This window comes from Apteryx mantelli, chromosome 5 (genome assembly GCF_036417845.1).
Source record: "Apteryx mantelli isolate bAptMan1 chromosome 5, bAptMan1.hap1, whole genome shotgun sequence".
NCBI lineage: Eukaryota > Metazoa > Chordata > Aves > Apterygiformes > Apterygidae > Apteryx > Apteryx mantelli.
In genome coordinates, this window is record NC_089982.1 from 19,245,113 (window position 1) to 19,265,882 (window position 20,770).

The window sequence follows — 20,770 nt, forward strand, 5'->3', positions numbered from 1 at the left end:
AATGGGAGATGTTCAGGTTCAGCTTCTCCAGTTGCTCTCTTCAGCTCTGTCAATAAAGATGCTGGTTTATTATCTCTGTCATGGTTTCAAGTTATGCTAAGAAAAGATGGCCTATAACTACCAATTTTTGCCATATTGAGAGGAGTTGTATGTATGTTGTGCCTATAACACATATGTGTACTTCTGTTTTCTACATAGAATCATACCAACCTTTTTAAGATACTGTGCCTTTGGCACTTTCCAGCTGTGGGGTAGTGTTTTTATTTATTAACCACTTGGCAAACTGAATGCTTCTTGAACACATCTGTATAAAATACCTTTCATATAGGTGCTTTTCAAGATTGAAACTCTGATACCCATAAAAATAATTTAGTTGGTGTATCATTAAGGAAGCAACAGTCTACCCAGGTGTTTTTGAAGGAGGAGGAAAGCTCAGTTTGCTGTGATTTAACGCTGTGATTGAAAACAATACTGTGTTTAAGAAGGAACTTAGTCCTGCAGCATTTTTTATTTTCACTTTTCTGTACTTAAAATATACCAAGCTTGCTAGCTGAGATGCAGAATTGGTTAGGTGGATGCGTATAGCCTGCACTGAATTCTGGAAAGCTTCTACAATTGGCTAAACTACAGCAGTAATCACTCTTCACTTTTAATTGGTTATCACCTATCTATGAATAAAGTTAGATAATCTGTCAGGTGTGCCTTCTATTGCACGAGGTAATGCATCCATATTACTTTCTGCCATTGAATAAATGGGCATGCAAGAGAATACATCAACCTCTTGATTTATTCCTCTAGAATAAACCCTGCTAGCAGATAAGCCCTGCAGAATAAGGAGCAAGTCAACCTTAGCGTATGGATTTTTTTCTTTTTTTTTTTTGTCTAAGACATACCATTACTCCAAATTCATATCTCAATGTCTTTTATCTGACATTTGAAAATATAAGAGCTGATAGTAGTGCTGTTCAGCTGTGTTATCCAGCATATCTGCTCTTGCACATGAGGACTAATGAGTTATGTTTTATCAAAATAATTAAATTATTTAACTCTGTGGTTAGAGTTCCAAAAACCTCTTCCTAGCGAAAATAGTTTATAGCAACATTTTTTTTTTTAATTATTCCCAGGTGTTAAGGTATACTGATACTCTGTAGACTTTTGATTCTAAAAAGATGTAGAATAAGCTAAACGTGGTGTAAAAGCTTTACTTGAGAACCAAACTTATGGCCTCCAGCCTGTGATATAAGGTTTTGTACACTTTACAGCTAATTCCTTCTGATAGGGAGCCAAAGACATTCATGGAGCTTTGATAAGAGCCAAATGAAGGCTTTTACAACCCATTAGTACCCATTAGTAGAACAGTATATTTCCTAGAATTCTGATAGTGAAATAGGAGGAGAAGCTGAAAACAGCTTTATTTGAAAGGTATGACTTTGAGAGTTCTAAGGAAGATACTTGCATCCGCAGCAGTTACTCATTGGCAGAAATACCTGATTTATAATAAGATAACTGGCATATAATGGCATAAGCATGAATAAAGTCATGCATATAATAGTAATAGGTTGGAGGGATTTTTAAGAATGACTTATGTGCAAGAGCTCACACAGGATCCAAATGAGATACTGACGCAAGTTAGGATATTTCAATAGGTTTATTTTTTTATAGAGACAGGGAACTTATTATTAGTACCTGAGAGCCAAGCAAGAAAAGGACTCCTATGTGGTGGGCATCGTAAAATTAGTTGTTGGTCTCTGTCCCCAAAAGTTTGTTCTAAATGCGTGATGGGGATGAATATTAGGAATGCATAGCTTTAAATAGGATGCAGGCTCTAAAATGTGATGAGGAAGGTAAAAGGAGTAGAGGAGGGATGCTTGTGGTGGTTTTAGTTTACAAAAAGTTTCAGCTTTTCTATGTCTGATTAAATTGGCTGGAGTCTGTTCACCATATTCCTTTCTGCGCTTCTTTTTGTGAGGTTTTAAGGCAAGAGGAATTACAGAGTTGGGGGGAGAGAGCCTTAGGTCTGCAGTTCTGGCTCCTGATGGTCCTATAGCAAAGTGAGGCATTGGATGCCTCAGTAACTACTTCAAAAACAAAAAACAAACAACCTTCTCTCCCCTCCCCCCCCAACCAAAAAAGCACAGTTCTGATCAGTAAATAAAAACAAATCGTTGAAAATACAGATACTTGAGCAGCTATCTAGAGCTGTGCTGGGAAAGTCACTTCATGGGCAGTCTGTCTAAAATGCTGGTAGATAAATGCCAAATCCTACTGAATCAATCTGCTTTAATGAGAGCCTGATGAAGTCATGCAGTCCCTCTTCCTGTTGACGATGATATCGGTGTTTAAATCAGCTAGTTAACTAATAATCGCATGTAACAGTTTTATTGGATTTGTTGTTAATGAGCTGTTGGTTGAGGCCTCATTTCTTGGAGACAGTGGATCATCTAAATAAGGTAGGGTTGAAGAGAATTTATTTACTGTGTCACATAAATACATTTGTAAAATATTGACAGTCTTGTTAAATATTATTAGATTTTAATACTTAAGGACTGTAGGATTTATGACTTTTTTCCCTAAAATTTATAAGACTGATTAAGATCTCTAAATGATAGTAGGTAATACACAGTCTGCTAGTCTGAGTGCTGGGATTAGCATTTGTAGTTATTGCCTAACAGTATAATGTCTGTCCTACTAAAAATAGTTAAATAAAATCTATAATTTTAAACAGAGGTTTTTTAAGACTTGTAGTTTTATTACCTTGGAGTGAGTAAAAAAGAGTGGGGAAGAAACAACACAAACAGCATTAGTGGATGGAGACTATAAAATCAGACTGATATCTACTGTAACTTAATTTCTTGTATACTTTACTTTTGCAAGCTGCCTTTATAAACTAAGATATTGACATTGCTCATTGTTAGGGGTTTGGTTTGCTTTGTTTTCTTTATTTCTTAGTATTGTTGCCACTTACCTTCCTGTCCAAGTCATTAACAGCTTCTGTTTTTCTTTTTTTTTTTTTTTTCTTCCCTCAAGCTTTTTGGTTTCTGAACATTCTCCTTTCTAAAGGACTTTTTTTTTCCTGAGGAAAAACCTGGGAGATTAAAAAACTAAGTTCCTTTTAATTTTAGTGGGACTGTATATCTATATCTTCCGCATGGCTTTTATGTGTTAGTCTCATACCCTTAGCTGCTGTCTCCTCAGAGGCAATCTGGCACACTGATACCATTATCGAGAATGTAGAATCTGCACTATTTCAGATGACAATTAATCATAATGCTTAATTATAACCATTTATATTCTGATATATATATATTTTTTTCAGAGCAGTTTTAAACCATAAGCATTCAGTTTGAGTCATTGAGATGAAAATAGAAAGGACAGCTGGGTCTGATTTTAGTTTGAAATATGAAAGCCCATGAAGCAACAGGAGCAGCAACAGTAAAGCTGCTCTAAAACACACACAGCTGTCTGAAGTCAAGCAGCCTGGACTCAAGTTATTTTTAAACCTACGCTCTTCCACCATATAAAATATTCATGAGATACAGGCTAATTTTCTTTGTTGTTCATTTTAGTTAAAGCAAACACAGGCTATCTTGCTTCAAACTAATTGATCTTTTTTCCTGAAGAAACTTAAGTTTTCTCAGAATCCTCTTCAGTGCCTTAGAGGAAGAAAGGTTTGATAAAGAGTGCTGTTGCCTGGAGGAGACTATTTTTTTTCCCTTTGTTTAATGCCATTGTCCTTGGGAGAGCTATAACAAAGTGTATGATACCAAAAAATCTGCTTTATGCTGTAATACATGAAGCTTTGAGACACAGTGGGGTTTTTTGAATTAAAAACTTTATCAAATGTATATCCAACTTCAGTGGGAATCTGTGGGAGACTCTTTATGAGTCTGACTCATACAAGCCATAATAAAATTCTGCCTCGTGTATGTACATACTATACTTTCCCACACCATAATTGCCATAAGACAGCAATTTTTGGAGTTTTCATGGCTTACTGTGAAATCTTCCTTCTAGTAGCAGTGTAATTGATGCTTTGATAAAATTTTTCCATGCAAGTAGTGCCACAGGAACCACAAATTTGTTGCACAGGTTATATGATTAAGTACTAGATCTGGTCTAAAAATTCCTGGCATTTCAGTTAAAACTAGCTCTAAAAAATAAATGGTGCTAAAGCTGAAATGCAGTTGGTCTGTATATGGCAGGTTTCTTTTTGATTAAAGCTTTGGTGTGTGGATGCTTTGCTTCAGTGGAAGCTATGTTGCATAGTGGAATAAGTGATGTTGACGTTTCCTAAAGTCACACTTCTGTTCTAGAGTTTTTTTGTTTGTTTGTTTTTTTGTTGTTTCTTTTTTTTTAAGGGTAAACTGGTATGTATTGTCTTAAGCTGCTTTAGTGATACTAGATCTTACCTTCTGGTCTCCTTTTGCATTGGGATAGATTCTTTCCTAAGTTACTGAGCTTTTACTGAATAGAAAGGTTTCTTGCTTATTATGAGAACTTCTCTCTGTCATATTTAAACTGCTAGGCCAAATGACTTATTTAACAAAATTTGGGACCTTTGGTTCTTTTTTCTCTTATGTAAAAAGGGCAGGAAGCTCATTAAATCACTGCAAGTTTTATTTTTTTTTATTTATAGATACCCTTCTAAAGAATATTTTCTGGGAGAAAGGAATGTGATGAGGGGAAGGCAAAAGAAATTGCACAGCTTAGAGCTCTGGTAGTATTTAAAACTGGTGCCTATGCTAATCTAATATGAGTTCACCACAGTTCCCAAGGGAGCTTGACGTGGGATTCCAAAGAAACTTATTAACATCCAGAACATGTTTTTTATAATAGAAGTCAGGTTTTGGTCTTATAAAAAGCAAGTGAATTTTTTCAGCATTTTGGGAGGGGGAAGGAAATGCACAATGGATCGTTTAAAATTCCGTTAAATGATTTTATTAGTCTGTATGTATTCACTTTGGTCTAAATCCAAGTCTGTCTTTGTTCATGAACTTTAGTATTGAACAGGATTCTTATTTTTGTGAAAATACCCAATTAGCTCTGAGTATTTAGGTTATTAATGGTAGTAGTGTTTTTCTTTTAAATATTAAGTACGCTGCCGTGGTGAAATAACTTGACTGCATTATTGAATCTTTCTCTGGCAAGGCTAGCCTGCTTAACAGAGATATTTGCTCTGCTGCTTTTTTTTGTACAGTTACAGATAGCTACAGAAGTTACAAACCCAGCTGCAGGCTGAAGTAGCTGACTTTTGCAAGCACTGAGAACATGAGTAGACTGAATCACTGAAAATGCTGAAAGGAGGAAAAATAACAAGGCAGGCTGGAATCACAGGACTTTGCTTATCCACCTGTTGGTCATCCAGTCAAGAATACACCAAGCAGTAACAAATTTCAGCCAACTATTAGAAAAGCATATCTCAAAATCCCTGTTGTGTTACAGTATTTCAGCCTGAGTCACAGGGGGGATTGAGTAGTGGAAGATGAGAGTACTTGGCATTCTGCTTTGGAGAAACTTTGTCATTTCTCCTTGAGAAACTTGTAGCTTCTTTGAGAAGATCTCAGGGAGGATCTGTTCATATCATATATGGACTGACTTAATTTCTCCTACACACTGGAATTTGTTACTCGATTCTTGTTTTTCCTGAAACTTAAGATTTCAGTTATATTGGCAGAATGGAGCCAAAGTGGCACTCCTAGAAAGTAAAAATATTCTGTTGATATTCTATATCAGCAATGAAATAGAATGGGGTTCCCTTGCAGGATTTAAATGTACCCTGATTATATTAAAACAAGCCATGTATTTTTTTCATTTGTCTTGCCTGTGTTACACACAAGGGGTTAAAAGTACTTGACTGCATTATGATTAAGTAACTTTGTTTAATGAAATCTTGTTTTACTTTAAGAGGATCTGCATTTTATTAGAATTTAGAAATGAAATTCGCTTGACCTTGGAAAAGAAAACAAATGGTACAGTGGATTGGCTGTCTTGCTTTATCTAGATTATGTTGGCAGGCAGTATAAAACAACAGCGAGAGAGCTCATTTAGATTAGTTTTTTGGTTACTCTATTTTGCATTTCATGCCTATTTAAAAAAAAATAGGAAGGGTATTTTGACTCTGAAATACTCCACTATTGTGAATAATTTGTTAACAGTATTTCAAAGCTTTAGTAGAAGAAATCTACATTTTGTGGTCATTAAAGATCTTGAAGTAGCCAGATTTCCTAATGTAGTTATGTTCTCGATACCTCTGGGGAGTAGATAGCTTACCATGGTGTACACATGAAAACCGGGAACTGAGGCATATAGAGACTGAGGCCAAAAGTACAAGTTGGTCTCTAATAGTACAGTTGTTTTAGGCTTCAGAGCTTGTCTCCAAATGGTTCAAAAAGTAGCAGAACCATGTTGAAACTTAGGACTCAAATTGTATGTCACCACCCTAACATTGGACTATTCTTGTCTAACTTCCGTATTTCTCAGCTGTAAGGGTACCTGCCATAATTCACTTAATGCAAATTACTTCTGAAATGTCATTAATTCCTAAACTTACGATTCAGACAAACCTGTGTCTCCGTGAGTAATGTGCTTTTATGATCAGTGTCTACTCAATTCTTAGGAATCCTTTTGGTCTTTCTTAAATTTTGTAATCCAACAACTAGCACTGGTTTGATTTCTTCCTTTTGACAGGATTTGTGGTCTGTTAAGTGCTTACAACCCTTTTTTGCCCCTGAAAGATCAGCATCTAGAGAAAGGATCAAGAGACGTTTCCTAGTCCTATAATACAGTTCAGATTAAAGTTTTCACTTTGAGACTTGCAGTTAATAATCTTCCCTTTCAGAGTGCAGTGATACTATGTGTGCTCTCACAGACATGTATGTACACATAGCTCTTGCCCTGCCTTCTGTATTGTGTGCTATTAGGTTGTTCTCTGTTTTTAAACAGGAGATCCTGAGAAGGAGCTTAATCCCAAGAAGAAGATTTGGGAGCAAATCCAACCAGACCTTCATACCAATGACCAGTGTGTTGCTACGTACAAAGGAGTTCCGTTTGAAGTGAGAGGGAAAGGAGTCTGCTGTGCAGAGACCATGGCAAACAGTGGAATTAAATAAATGGTTATTAGAAGGTTTTTCAGATGTCGAAATGGAAAGTAATGCAAGCACAATAAAGACATGAATATATTGCCCCTCCCAAATGCATGGCTAATTCCTTTTTTTGTTTGATTCCTTTATCAGAGATACTGAATGTGTTATGCCTACAAGATTTTCACACCTCACTGATTACCCATGCTTACTGTCTTTGAGGTTAAGTATTATCAACAGTCATTAACTATTTAGTGTTTAAGACTTAATTGCCAAGGCTTGTTCATGGTAGATCTAGAGGGTGTATAAGGAGGCAAACATGTTCTCTGGACAGCTAAAAGGTTCTGAGAATCTACTAAGCAAAACCATCTCAGGAAGGAAAACTTTTTGCCATGTTCCTTGCTTGCTAACCTTTGTTCAAGAGGTGCAAGACTGACTAATAGTTGGTCGCTGAAGACCGCAGTCATCTTTACTCCTCTTGTCATCTTTCTGTAGTTTCGCTCCCCTTCTCCCAAATGCTTTTCAGATATTATAAGCCTTGCAACTCTGTTCTTGGCTGTACTGTCTGAGTAGTCTGCAGACTTCACTAATATGAAGATTAAAGTATGACCCTTTATGCTCTAAGATATGCAAATGGACATACTTCTCATATTTCCACAGTTAAACTGTTATAATTTAAATAAAATCAAAGCTGTCACTTTGCTAATGTAGTTCTTGGCTCTCACCTCTTCCACCTAGAGATTTCCTTTTAAATGACAAATAAATACTAATAAGTAGTGGATATAGAGAATAGATTGCCAAACAGTTAGTAAATTTAAAAAAAAAAAAAAGTCAGTTGCTAGTGCCAGAAACAAATATAAGACAAATTGATTTTTGGTTTTAAAATCTTTATAAGCAATATTTTATACAAGAGATACTGTAGTGTAAAAGAAATAGCTTCTTCAGTTCTTACAGTTTGAATTAATCTATAATAAAATAGTACAAGTAGTCACAGTTGGTATGATAATAGCTTCAAATTACTTTTTGTGATTCCTGACCCTTAGTAATTTGAAAAGAACCATTTTAGATCAATTTACAATAAACCTTTTAAGTAACTATTTAGAGGTAGTTCAGGTGTTTTAGCATCTAATGTTTAATGGTCTGCTGTCTAACTACTGAAACAGTAAGCACTTTTCTAACCACTGAAATGAAATAAATGGATTTCTTAGTCACTCTGAATTTCCCAGGCTTTGAGCTTCATCCAGTAAGCTGGGAGAGAAAACAAAATGACATGGATATAAAATTAAAAGGAACAGGCATAAAAGAAGAGATAACAGATTCCTTTTTGGAATGAGTTTTGTGTGTGCCTATATACTTAACTGTGCTATTTTTTCATGCATCTGGGAATAAGCAATAGTAATTAGTTCTTTCAAATGTGCCAAATAATATTAAGCACATGGGAGCTATTTTAACTGCCTTGTAAACTGCGTATCCAGTAATGTTTTATTAAACAAAATTCTTGAAGTTTAAACTCTCAATTCTAATTAATTTTGAATCAAGGTAGGAAAATATTTTTACATAACTCCTAGCTTTTAATATTGGAAAGTTCTTTACAAACTCTGGGCTTCAGAGAAACTTCTGCTTGGAAGAGTACAGAACTGAGCACTAAATTAAGAGGTTCCCTTTCCCCTTACAGTGCCACAGCCCCATCTGAAATCATGTACATATTTTACTTTTTTTTTCCACCCCAGATCTGTGTCCCGTATGGGCTGCAATATACAATCTGCTGTACTGTAATGTCTCATTTGTGACTACACACATATTAGGAGCATGATTATAGCACTACCTTGATCTGGTTTTTGTAGTTGAAGCAAGGAGTCTGGATGCAGCAGTACCAGGAAGGTGGTTAGTTTGGTATACGTACTAAAGAAAGATTTCCAACTGTATGTTAAAAGGTGAAAATATTCGGTATGGGTGTGGACTGTACTGATTGCCGACTTTTAGGGGTTTATTTCTATTACATGTTATGTACAATAGAAAATAGATAAATGAGCACCTGAAAGCTAATCTTATTCCTTTGTGTGTTTAAGTAGAAGCAGCTGATAATTATTTTTTCTTATAAAATTCAAGAGCTTTCTTAAGATGTTAGCTCTCTCCTCTTTAATTATGCTCTTCTGGTTGTCTAGGAAAATGTATTTGTGCTGTACTGAGCTCAAAAGTGACAACAGGGTACTTGAGGCACTGTGCAAGTAAGTGTCCTCACTGAATCCAGCCTCTTCTGCCTTGTCTGCATGAGTAAGTAAAACTGCAGTGAAATCCTTCCATGTGGGTCCCAGAAGTTCCTGTAATGAAAAACAAATCTTAAATAGTTATCTTTTCTTGTTTCTTTTCCCTGCTCCCACCTCATATACTTATGTATTAACAGAAGAGTGTGTTCTGTTCTTGGCAGCAGTCAAGTTCATGCTATCTGAGTTGCTGAAATTTCTGGGGGTTTTGACCTTCAAAGACATTGACAATCACTTTAGTGGAAATAGGTGGTCATGCTGTACAGGCAGTTCTCTGTTCTCTTAATGCAGATGTTAATAGAGATTTTTGGATTAAAAAAAGGTCTATGTAAATAAGGAAAATGGTTGTTGTGTAGCTAAGTTACACATCATTGTAAAAAAACCTGGATTTCAAGTAGTTTAAATTAGTAGTTTTCCACTTATCTATATTTCTACACTTTTTGCTCAGCTCTTGAAAAAAACTTTTAAAAATCACTACGTGCTGAAAAAGTGAATCATGAATTTTTATGTAGCCCCAATCTGCAATCTAGCTGTATCACGTAAAACTGTAGTTATTCTTAGCAGTTAAGGAAAGATACAAATCAAATGCATCAAATTAAATGATGAACCACAGAGGTTGTATTTAATTGATGTGGTTCATCTGATGGAGAGGGACTGGAGAAAACAAGCTGCTTTTTTTTATTAGTGTGTACAGAAAATGCTCACATGAATAAGAGAGTTGGTTTTAATTTTTCAATTACTACTGTAGTTGCAATCATGCTAACTACTGTGTGTGTGACAACAAACCTATTTTAGTAATAAAGTCTATCTTGCTATGGCCTGAACAACCATATAACCTAAATAAGTTTTATCAAACCACTTTAAAGGATGTCTTCCTATTCTAAGAAATTTAGGAAGTTAGAAGAACCTAATATATTGACAGCAATTAATCTGTTTTGGATGCTAGGGGTGGAAAAAATAAAACCCTTCCCCACAAAACAGATATTTGCTATATTTTGGCATAACTGTTAGCCTTACAGTAAGCCTTCTGCTAACTGCAGGGAGGGGAAATACAATATATAAAAACGAATGGTCATGCTGTCTAAGGAAGTGTTCAGGTATTGGTTTTAGGAAGAGAGAATAATGCCTTGATTTGCTCAGGATTCAGATAAGTCAGCGCTAATGTTCCCAAAATCAGTATGTGATCCCTTGCCACTCTCTCAATTTATTAGGCTATGAAGTAAAAAATCCAGAGAGATTTAAATACCAGTAGCCTGTGTGGATTATCGATATACCATCCCTAATATGCAGAGAATTATTGCAAGAACTCCTGATAGCTAATGGTGGTCCTCATGCTAGATTCTTTTTGGAATGACATATTCATGAGTAACCATTACTGTTTATTTTCCAGGACCCCACTAGCTGTCCTGTCCCATTTGTTAGTGGCTAATGAAATTATTATAGCATCTGGGCTCTTAAGGGTAAAACGGCTAAAAAGACAACCATTACATAAGCTGAGAGCCAGTTACAATCTTGAAAGAGAAGTAGCAGGGTTGCTTTCTCATTGTCTTTTAACATGCTTTATTTCCTTTCCAGCAGAGGTTTTTAAAGCCCAGCTTAAAGAGAAAACGTATTCTGGCATCTCTTATACTTTTAATTCCCAGGTGGACTTGATCCAAAAGCATCTCAAACTGGGAGCATGATGGTTTTTCATTGGATCAGAGTAAAAATATTTGAGGAAAATACTGCTCTCTCTTAAATACCATGAAGTATAGATAGATGGAGAACCATGTAAGGAAGAGAGTGATGCTGAGAACAAATATATTTAAACTGGCAATGAGTAAAAGCGTGATGAAAACTAGAACCAAGTTTCTAACTCTCAGAAAAGCAAGGTTTAGCCTACCAACAGGGAGTTATTGGGAGGAAAGGAAGAACAACTCACATTTCGCAAGTTATGTGTATGACTGTACTTTGCCGGTTGCACCAGGTGATAAGATTTGATGCACCAGGAAGTCTCTTCTAGTCTTACAGGTTTTTAGAAAGTTCATTCCTATAATACACAGATACTGTGCTGAGTGTAATGTACGGACTTTGAGAATAATGAAGGAAATGCTTTGTTTCTTTGTAAAGCATATGAATGAGCCTGGTTTGTCTGATCAGGTAGATGAACTGAACAGTATCCCTTTGCTGGCTTCTTTTTCAAAGAAGTGTATTCATGGAAATGAGAAATTTCTGATTGAAAAGGACAAGAAAGCCATTCAAATTTCTGTCTTTCTCCTACACATCTCATCCACTTCCAAAAATATTTTGCCCCAGAATTTCAAAATATTTGCTTTCAGTCAGTTATGCTAGAAATTTTCCTTAGCCAAAGTAAATTTATTGTAACTTTCTAGGTTTTTTTTTTTTGAACAGATACAGCAGTAGTGACAGTGCAGGACAGATTGCCGAGCATCCTAAACCCTTGTCCCAGTCACAGATCTTCTGCATGATTTTGGACCCATCATTCCCTGCTTTGGTCAGTATTCTTTCCTATAGAAAGTATATTAGAGTGAGGTAACTTGACTTTTACTTCAAATAGCACTTCTCCTCAGCAGAGCTAGATTTGCCATGATAACTTTTAAATGTAACTCCTGAGAGAAAAGCTTATTTTAATAGGTAAATTAGATTCCTAAATTCCTTTATGCTGAGTCCAAGTACAGTAAATACCAGTTCTTACCTCTCTTTTCTCAGATTTAGCGTAAATGTAACTATGACATGCAGGGTTGGAGTTCTGAATGGAATATGTTTTGACCTCTGGCTTGGAAAGTGTTCCAATTTTCAGATGTACTTTTCTATTTTACTTTTGCAGTTAACTCTTCCATAGAGTTCCATAGAGGAACAAGTAAAGCAGTTAACTTCCATAGTTGTCTTCTATTTTTACCTGAAGACAAAAGAGTTGCAGTTATGGCAGAGATGGCTGTTTGTTTATTTATTTGTTGTTACCTGGATGAACTGAATTGTGTGATCATTTTCATCAGGACACAGAGGCAAGTCAGCCCTCAGGACCAAAAGAGCTAGATGTAGGCCTTCTCTGAAGTGTTGAGCCAGGGCTGTTCTCACTTTGTGTTGCACCTGCTCTTTGCTCAGACTGCTGTGGGGGTAGCTTGGAGTGTCAAGTACTCGAACGCGGAGAGCTAGCTCACAGCCGTTTCTTCGTATAATCCCTGAAATGCGACTGCTGCGTCTAAGGCTGCAACATGTAGTCACAGAGCTTGGGGAGAGATGACTTTCGAAGTCGTAGCTGCCCAGCAGTCTGTTCCCAGCAGCACTTTTACCAGTCTGAGTTCTTCCAAGCACAAGAAGGTTGATGGTCATCTCATTGCTCTCTGCCATTGTGTATGCTTTTATCCACAAACCTGTCATTAAGTGAAGAACAAATAACATGAGCTATTTCAGCTAGCAACTTTGAAAAAAATATGCGCAAGAATGGCAAAATTCAGTGTTTTTGAGTGCCTTTTCCTGCCTGAAATGTTTAAGGAGAGCATAGTGTGGATAAGCAGTCACCACAACACATACACTTCTGTCTGATCCAAGGACAGATCTTCATCTGGTGTCCTTCTCCAGCCTACTGCTTAGGAGTAGTGAGACTCCATGGAAGGTGTCACAGCTATGAGACCGTAGCCTAACAGACTGATCAGTGTAGCGCCTACACTGGAAGAACTGGGAGAAAGTCAGATATAACAAGAGTTTGAGGAACAGGTAAAGCAAATATGCACTAAGGAGATGCAACAAAGAAGGGAGGGAAAGGAGAAGCTGGGAATCAACTGAGGAAAGGAGCATTGGCATGCAGGGAATGACTATGAAAAGGAGAAAAACCAGGGGAGGAAGAAGAGAATAGTGAAAAATGTGTGTTGTTATGAAACAACCACGTTTCCAGAAGTAAATCTTTACCTGTTTAAAAAAAAAGAATGGTCTGGGAAAAGTAGCCTATCTTGTACAAAGCACTTTTTCACAGCAGAGAACAGCTTAGAGTATGTCTGTCTTCAGCTACAAATAAAGTTGAAATAGACAATGATCCAAAAGGGTTTTCTGATGCAGATAGCTATAGGAAGTTGTTTTAATGAAACAAGAAGACCTGAAATAGCCAATGCTCCAGATCCTAACCCCAGTCCAAACTGAGACTCTGGAAACTTTTACAATCTTTTAGACTGCTGTGGCACACCTAGTGTGAAAGAAAGCATAGACTGGTGGATGGAGAAGAGAGATGTGAGTATTATTTCCAGTTACTATAACTGGTCATAAATAAACCCTCTCATTCTTTTTCATCTTTCTTTTCTGTAATCTAATATCTGAAGGGGTTTTGCTGCACATTAATTGTCTAGCAGGAATATTGGTTGTTTAAATAAATTCAGAGATGTTTAAGATGGAAGCCTATATTGGGGAATAAGTAGTTGATTTTAAGTTATCAATGGCACCTGAAACTTTGGAAAGATTATTTGAGCTATTATGTTTATGTAGTTTTAGAGAGATTATGGATAATTTTAGAATCATCCTGGGATTGCCTATGATTGTTTAATTTATTTAGATTCTTGCATGTGCAGTTCAGGATTTCTCCCTCATATTAAATCCATGCCCAAATTAATCTAATTTCAGCAAGAGGTCAAACATGGGAGAGTTACTTAATTAACATATTTTTGTTACAGGCAGTATTGAATTCTGTACATGATGGTTTTCCTTACAGAATTTACAGCGTACAAAGCAAGAATATTTCAATGATCAATTCCCTGTTTTTAAAAGAGAATACCAGTGTATTCCCGTTAACAAAAAGGCGCCTTATTGAAGTGGATGTCTTCAGTAATTTGTCAGTCTAGATGTGCTTTGTATTAATTCTCTGTAACATAATAATATTACTTTAGATGGACATGCATTCATGTATTCCCTTTTTAATTCTGTACTGCTTTTTATCATCATTAAGGATTTTTTTTTCCTTTTTTCCTATATGCAGTCTAAAGTCCTTAGATTAATTTCATATGCTGTCACTTACCTTATTCTCCCTTAAGTTCTTCTTTTGTTCAGACTTCATTCATACACCATTTGTCCTGAATAATAAAAGTTCATACGTGAACTTTGAAACTAATAGTGGCAACGTACCACAGTGAGACTGTTACGCACACATTAGTCTGGTTAATCTGTTACTGATAGATCCTCATCCAGTTGGTATGTTTGGTCAGTAATTGAACTGTCTATTAATTTTTTGCTAGTTACCTGCAGATACAGTTTTTTGCAATCGCTTTAGAGATTGTGTGAAGTTGGTATGTATGAAAGTTATGTAAGTCTACCACCAGTTTTGTATGAGAGTTTAATATGAGAGTGGAGGTAGCGGGATTAGATTCAGTGCTGTGTATTCTTGAATGTGTGTTCATCTGTGTGTGTGACAGTGCGTATGCACTTACAATGAAATAATTGCGATGTTTTCAAAGCATGATTTAAACCTAATTCAGACGTAAAGCTGTTTGCCTAACAAACAGTAATGGATTAAAATACGGAAGTTATTTGTGAATCAGCAAAAAACCTGCAGGTTTGCACCATTGCCAGTTATGTGCAGCAGCTGTTAGCTAGATAGCCACGATCCTTCCTGTTAGCGCAATACCTTTCTTTCACAAAGCTTCATTCTTTGCCATGCTGTGGTAGCGTTAAAACTCGGGGTGAAAAGACCCTTCAGAAAGGGCCTATCACTTGCTTTTTAGACATTTAGACATTCTCCTGCAAGGGGGAAGTACTTCTGTGCCTTAACAGAAAATGAATCTAAATTAGTGCTTTAATAACTGGGTTATAGTAATAGAACAAAAGACTGGAGCGAGCCCTGCGTGTCTGTTCGCAAGGGAAGGTTGAGATGCCGCCTCTCGGACTGTAAATGCCAGGTGAGTGGGTGGGTGTTCACTCCAAGGGAGTTAAGATGTCCGTCGTTATGGGCAGCACAAGAGCCTGGTACACATGCTGTCTATGGTGAGGAGAAAAGAGGAAGGCGCTTTCCAGAGCCCAGGGATATTGTCATCCAAAATGTAGCTTTATGTGGGAGCTTGTGAGTTTACTGCAGTGCCAGGGCTGCTCCTGCCCGCTGCAGCAACGGAGTGAGATTTAGTTCCTCTAAAAGCCTCGTCTCCCACTGCGGTGCCACAAGCACAGCCAGTGTTTTGGCAGGTGGCGCGAGCTAATGCAGACAAACTAGTGCCTTCACAGTTTCCACATGTATAATCACATGAGCCCCTCATTTCTGTTACCTGGCTCTAGACAGCTATGTAATAATTTCATTGCTATATATTTCTAAGATTGCATAGGCAGTTTCTTTTAGGCAGTTCCCTGCTCTTGGGCCTGCCTATTCTGGTGAGAGGTGAGACATTAAATCTTTCCCTCTATTGTATGAGTAGCTGAGGCACCTACCACAAGGTTTTAGATTTCACTGCAAAAAACCTTGCAGCTCAAAGGTGTATGGGCTAAATGCAACTAAGTCCAGCACAGGCTTTGTCTTTTAAAGCATATTTTATGTAAAGTGTCTGGCAAGGTTCCTTCATCTGCTGGTGGGTACAAACTCAAAGACAACTGCAAAGGGGATCACTCACTTGAAAAGTGAAACAGTTGGTCAGTCTCATAAGACTTAAGGATATTGTAACAATTAAATCCAGATGCTTCCCTTAATTTGCCCAGAAGTCTTGATTTTGGTCTAATTATAACAGTCCAGCTCTGAACTTTCTTCAGACCAGTCCTGTGCACAGTAATAGGTCTCATTATATCTGAGGCAGTATATGTCTTAGCAGTCGCATCCAACTGAGCCAGTAGCCCGTTGGGGAAATAGTTTAAGTTTTGCACAGACAAGAATTCAAAATTACCAAGAAAGCTAAAATCCCAGAAGCAGAGGGATGTTGTACACAGAACCCATCTTGCCTAGCTACAGACGGAGCAGGGCTCTAATGCTGGCAAGATGGTTGTAAACTTAAGAGTGGTGTCAATGAGGCACTGCTAATGGTGTCTAGAACTTAACAACTTCCCCACAAAAAAGGCATTTCTTTCCAGTTCTGTAACGAGTGTAATGTACTCTGAGGTGGGACACATCTGGAGGATCTTACGACAGCGTGTACAGAGCAATTTAAGAAGGCTTCCTGTGAAGATATGATGGGGAAAAAACAAACAGATTTATATGATGGTTGCTTAGGCGCCTCAAAGTATGTGGAAAGAGTTCTCCCCAAGGTGGCAGTATCAGCCTGTTTCACAGGTATAAAACTCAGCTGGGGTCCTCTTGCTCTATAGTCCTATGCTGAAATAAAATATGGGATGGGAAATGAGTTAAAGCATTAGAAAATATAGGATAATTACAGCAGTCTTCATAGGTCTGCTGAAATAAGAGATGTGTAAAGCATTTTTCCCTCCTTTTGCCCAAGAAACAGTCTTCTCTCTCTCTCTTTTTTTTAATATAAAGACAGCACAGCACATTGATGGGTTTGAACAGCAATAATGAAGAGGTAGCATTTAAGAAACAAGAGGGTTTATTTACTGGCCCTTATATGGTTCTTTTTGTAAGAGATACCTCAGTTTTCCCTAGCTTTTTAGTTGAGTTGGTCACATTTATTTATGGGGCTTTGGAAATGAGGTCATCAATCTACTGTCATTCTCGGAGTATGAATTAGCAAAGAACAAGTACAGGGTGTAACAGAATTGCCTTTGACGTTTTTAGCGCTACCAGTGGGTAACCTATTGTTTGGGTCTTTGTGTTTATTTAACTTTATTTAAAAAATGGCAAAGAGAAAACCAAAGCTGCACCTATTATGGATTGGTGCAGGCAAGAAGGCTGCCTGTAAGTGATAAAGGAGCTTTTGTACTGTTCCCATAGAAATACCAAAATAAATCTAGTAAGGAAAGGAAGTAAGACCCCCAATCCTGTTGAAAATAAGTGGCATTTGGGTATCCAGTTTCTTTAGTTTTCTTTGAAAAACCAAGGCTGATCAAACAAAATCATCTGCAAGTAGCATTGGATTTGGGTATAGCTACAGAGTTAACTAGAGCTGCAGTGCGTCTTAGCTACATTAGTGTGTCAACTGCCGTTCTACTGCAATGCTGTGATCACCCAGTTGGTTTGCTAGTACCCTAAGCAAGCTCTCCAGTCTGCTGCTGAGCGTCTTCCAAGCAGACTAGATGTTGTAAATGGAAATAACATAGGTTCTCTCTAGGCACGTGGTATCTCACCGTGTGTCTCCTTTCAGTTCCCATGCCTTCCCATCCCTTACAGCTTCTTTCCCTATGTGGGCTCTCAGTTTAGCCCAGGATGATGCCATAAGTAATTTAAGATGTGCTTTGATGATTTTCGCTTACTTAGAGAAAACCCAGTGAGCCCACTTGATGGATTACCACACACGGAGACAGGCTCTTAGCCTTCCCAAACAACATGAGAAATCTAGGAAGGTATGTAGTCCATGTAGTCAGCATGGCTTCAGTTCTGTTACACATTTAATTTCTAAGAAAAGCCAGGCAAGTCACTGTTTACTGAGGGGAAGACAGGACAGTCTGTTGATACTCGATTCCTTTCAGATTGCATTCACAACAAAATTTTCTATCCTTATGCTAAAGGAAAATGCACAGAAAATATCGTAGTGTTTCTTCAAAACCCATTTTTTTTCCTTTGCTAAATCCAATCTGTAATATTCTTAGTATTTCTGAACCAAAATAAACAATCATCCAGTGATCTGCAAGATCATGCCTCTCTTTGCAGTGTAGGTGGCCGTGTAGCTTATGTGCTATTAGACTGGACTTGCCAAGAGGAGAGGAGGTAGGGTATAGCTGCAGACTAGTGCTGAAGTTGCACCTGCCTTGGGACAGTGTCTCTTGGCATGCTTGCAGAACCAGCTCCCCTGAATTCAGCTGAACTTCTTACGGTGGGATGTGGGTTCAGGGCCAATACTGCTGGCACAAAAGCAGATCAAGGACCCTGCCTCCTCTTTGAAAGGAGATTGAGCAGAAGTATCAGCACAATGAGCATGTCAGCAAGAAATCATTTCTCTGTTGTCCCAGTGAGTCACCAAGACAACTAGATCTCCTTTCCCTTCATCCTCTACAAATAGGAGATAATACCAGATTAGAAACCGGTATCTTAGACACGTTAATCTGGGTCAGTCTCTTGGCTGCTGAAGTACTGTCTGCATTTCCGAGGCAGCAATGTTGTCCTTCCAAGCACTCTGCTTCTCAGTGCTGCTCTGTGACCAGCCGCAGGAGCACAGTCTCATCTTGCTTGCTGTTAGTATGGTTCGATGTGAGATGGCCTTTCAAAATACTTGAGGAGGGGGCTGGTGGATGCACTGTGTAATGGGGCATGTCACACTTACTGTCACAGGCTGCCAATTTTTAATTCTCTTACTAATCCCCACCTTCTCCAATTTAACTAATGATTTCCCCCATGGCACCATATCAGATTTTTTTAATATACAAGGAATGTTTTTAATATACCATATTGTGCTATACTCTCTCTTGAACAGATTACTTAGAGATATTTGAACTGACTTGTTTTGAGCTGGGTTGCCATGATACGTTTTCTGCAGTATAAAGGTTGGACATAAGTCACTAGTGGGCAGGTTTGGCTATAGGACTGTGCAGCAAGGCTGATACGTTTGTCTCTGTGTTCAGTACTTCACAGGGAAATAGGCAAAATGTCCAAACAACAACAGCCAAAAAAAGGGTGTTATTACAAGTATGACTATACGTATACCAATAACAGTAGAGGAAAAATAACCAAATCATAAACTCTTGATTTTAAAGGCAGATATTTGGAAAAGAAACAATAACCAGAAAGTATGAAAATATAGACTTACGGAAGAATAGTGTTTTCCTTGCATTTATCTGGATGAGCTCTGTGACCGGCCCCATATGTCTTCAGTATTGACCCCCTGAGTCAGATGGAACACCGCATTCGTTAACCTTCTTGTGATTAGCCTCAAATTCACCCTGAGTCAAAAACATTTTGTCCCTGAAAAGGGGCAAAAATCCTGTTAGTGGGGAATGTACTTGGAAGCTCAGAAACCTGGGTACAGCTCCTAATTCTGTAACATTCATTTCCTTATTTTGAGAAGCTGCACAATTTCTTAGTTTCCTCATCTAAATAGTATAGAGAGTATTTGCTTCTTTTAAAGATGTGCGGTGGGATAGATTTAGCTGAAGGCAATGGATTTCTGTAGGGCAGTAACAGCATTGGTTATGATAGGATAAAAATATTTTTTACGTCAAATGCACCACCGGGACCTAGATGACTTCTGACTGACTTTCCGAATGTATTCCCATGATGTCTGGAAATGTTATAATCATTTTAACTCTAATAACCACAGAAGTTGCACTTAAATGCAGGGTTGAACTGGTCACAATGCTACTCGTCTGCACTCTAATTCTTAAAGTGATGTTTCATAGGATGTCAGGAATACATGGCATATAAAATTTCTACTTAAGTGTAAAAATGATGACTTTCTACTCAATAACATGGACATCTGTGTGTATTCAGGACGGATTTAGTACTTAGTTGCTTCATTTTCTTATTTTCAGGGTTTGTGAGGTATTTCTATTTCTAAGGATACAACACATGTTAAGGACTTGAAATACCTAATAACTAACAATTTGATTTTTATTTTTAATTCCATTTATGAATCTTCTCTCTATATACCTACACCTTATAGGCAAACTGCTCAGTTGTAAATAGTGTTTCTTAATAGCATAAATTAAGAAACTGGAATACTATTCAGAAATACTACCCTTTCTTGTTTCTGATAGCCATGATAGCTTGTGGACATCAAGCTTGAAGCAGACGCTTTTTATATTTAAAACATTCCAAACAAGCTGAATCTGAGGATATTTCCCAGTATATTTCATGGTTTCAAGCCATTGAATATGTAATGCCAGAATTATGCTGTAAGAGTTGTTTTACAAGCCAGTGTGGCTTGCTGTGGTGATGTAGTTCAGAAAAGTGGAATTGTTGTAGCTGGTTTGTTACATTCTGACTAGGGCATATATATGCTTAAAGGGTGCAAAGTATATGGTTAAATTGGTGTATGGGTTAGAACTGTGAGCCCAAGACTCAGTAGTTAACCACAATGCTTTAACTTCCTGATATAGACTGTGTCACAAAATATTTTGAAGTTGGAGCTTTTCAAATTGTTGTCCTTTCTGCAGGAGAGGATGAAAGGGCAAAAATCCTTGCCCACTTTTCACAGTGGAACGGATTTATGTAATCAGAATGCTTCCTCCCTTCAGTGCTATGTTGTAGCATCTGTAATGTGCTGCATTCAGTAATAATGGTACTTATATAAACCGTGGAGTGTTTCTAGTATCTTTCAGGGCTCAAAGTGTAATAGACTATTATCTTATTTGGTGGCTGGAAATTTACCTGTTGTTGATGTAAAATACAGAGCTGCATCACCACTTGCTCTCCTGAAATTTAAT

The 20,770-nt window shown here is 37.5% G+C and overlaps 2 protein-coding genes across 4 annotated transcripts in view; one reads left to right on the plus strand and one right to left on the minus strand.

Moving 5' to 3' along the window:
- Positions 1-8,589, plus strand: part of AIMP1 (aminoacyl tRNA synthetase complex interacting multifunctional protein 1) — a 43,285-nt gene extending 34,696 nt beyond the window's left edge. For all 3 annotated transcript variants that reach the window (XM_067297591.1, XM_067297592.1, XM_013951771.2), the window contains exon 7: positions 6,943-8,589. In XM_067297591.1, coding sequence (XP_067153692.1) covers positions 6,943-7,109 — 167 coding nt within the window. In that variant the 3' untranslated portion in view covers positions 7,110-8,589. The remainder of the gene's footprint in view (positions 1-6,942) is intronic.
- A 91-nt stretch (positions 8,590-8,680) lies between these two features.
- On the minus strand, positions 8,681-12,694 carry GIMD1 (GIMAP family P-loop NTPase domain containing 1). Its single transcript, XM_013951774.2, has 2 exons — positions 12,305-12,694; positions 8,681-9,400 (listed from the first exon to the last, which is right to left on the minus strand). Exons 1-2 carry the CDS (start codon positions 12,692-12,694, stop codon positions 9,128-9,130), a joined length of 663 nt encoding a protein of 220 aa, XP_013807228.1. The 3' UTR covers positions 8,681-9,127.
- Between the last annotated feature and the right edge of the window lie 8,076 nt (positions 12,695-20,770).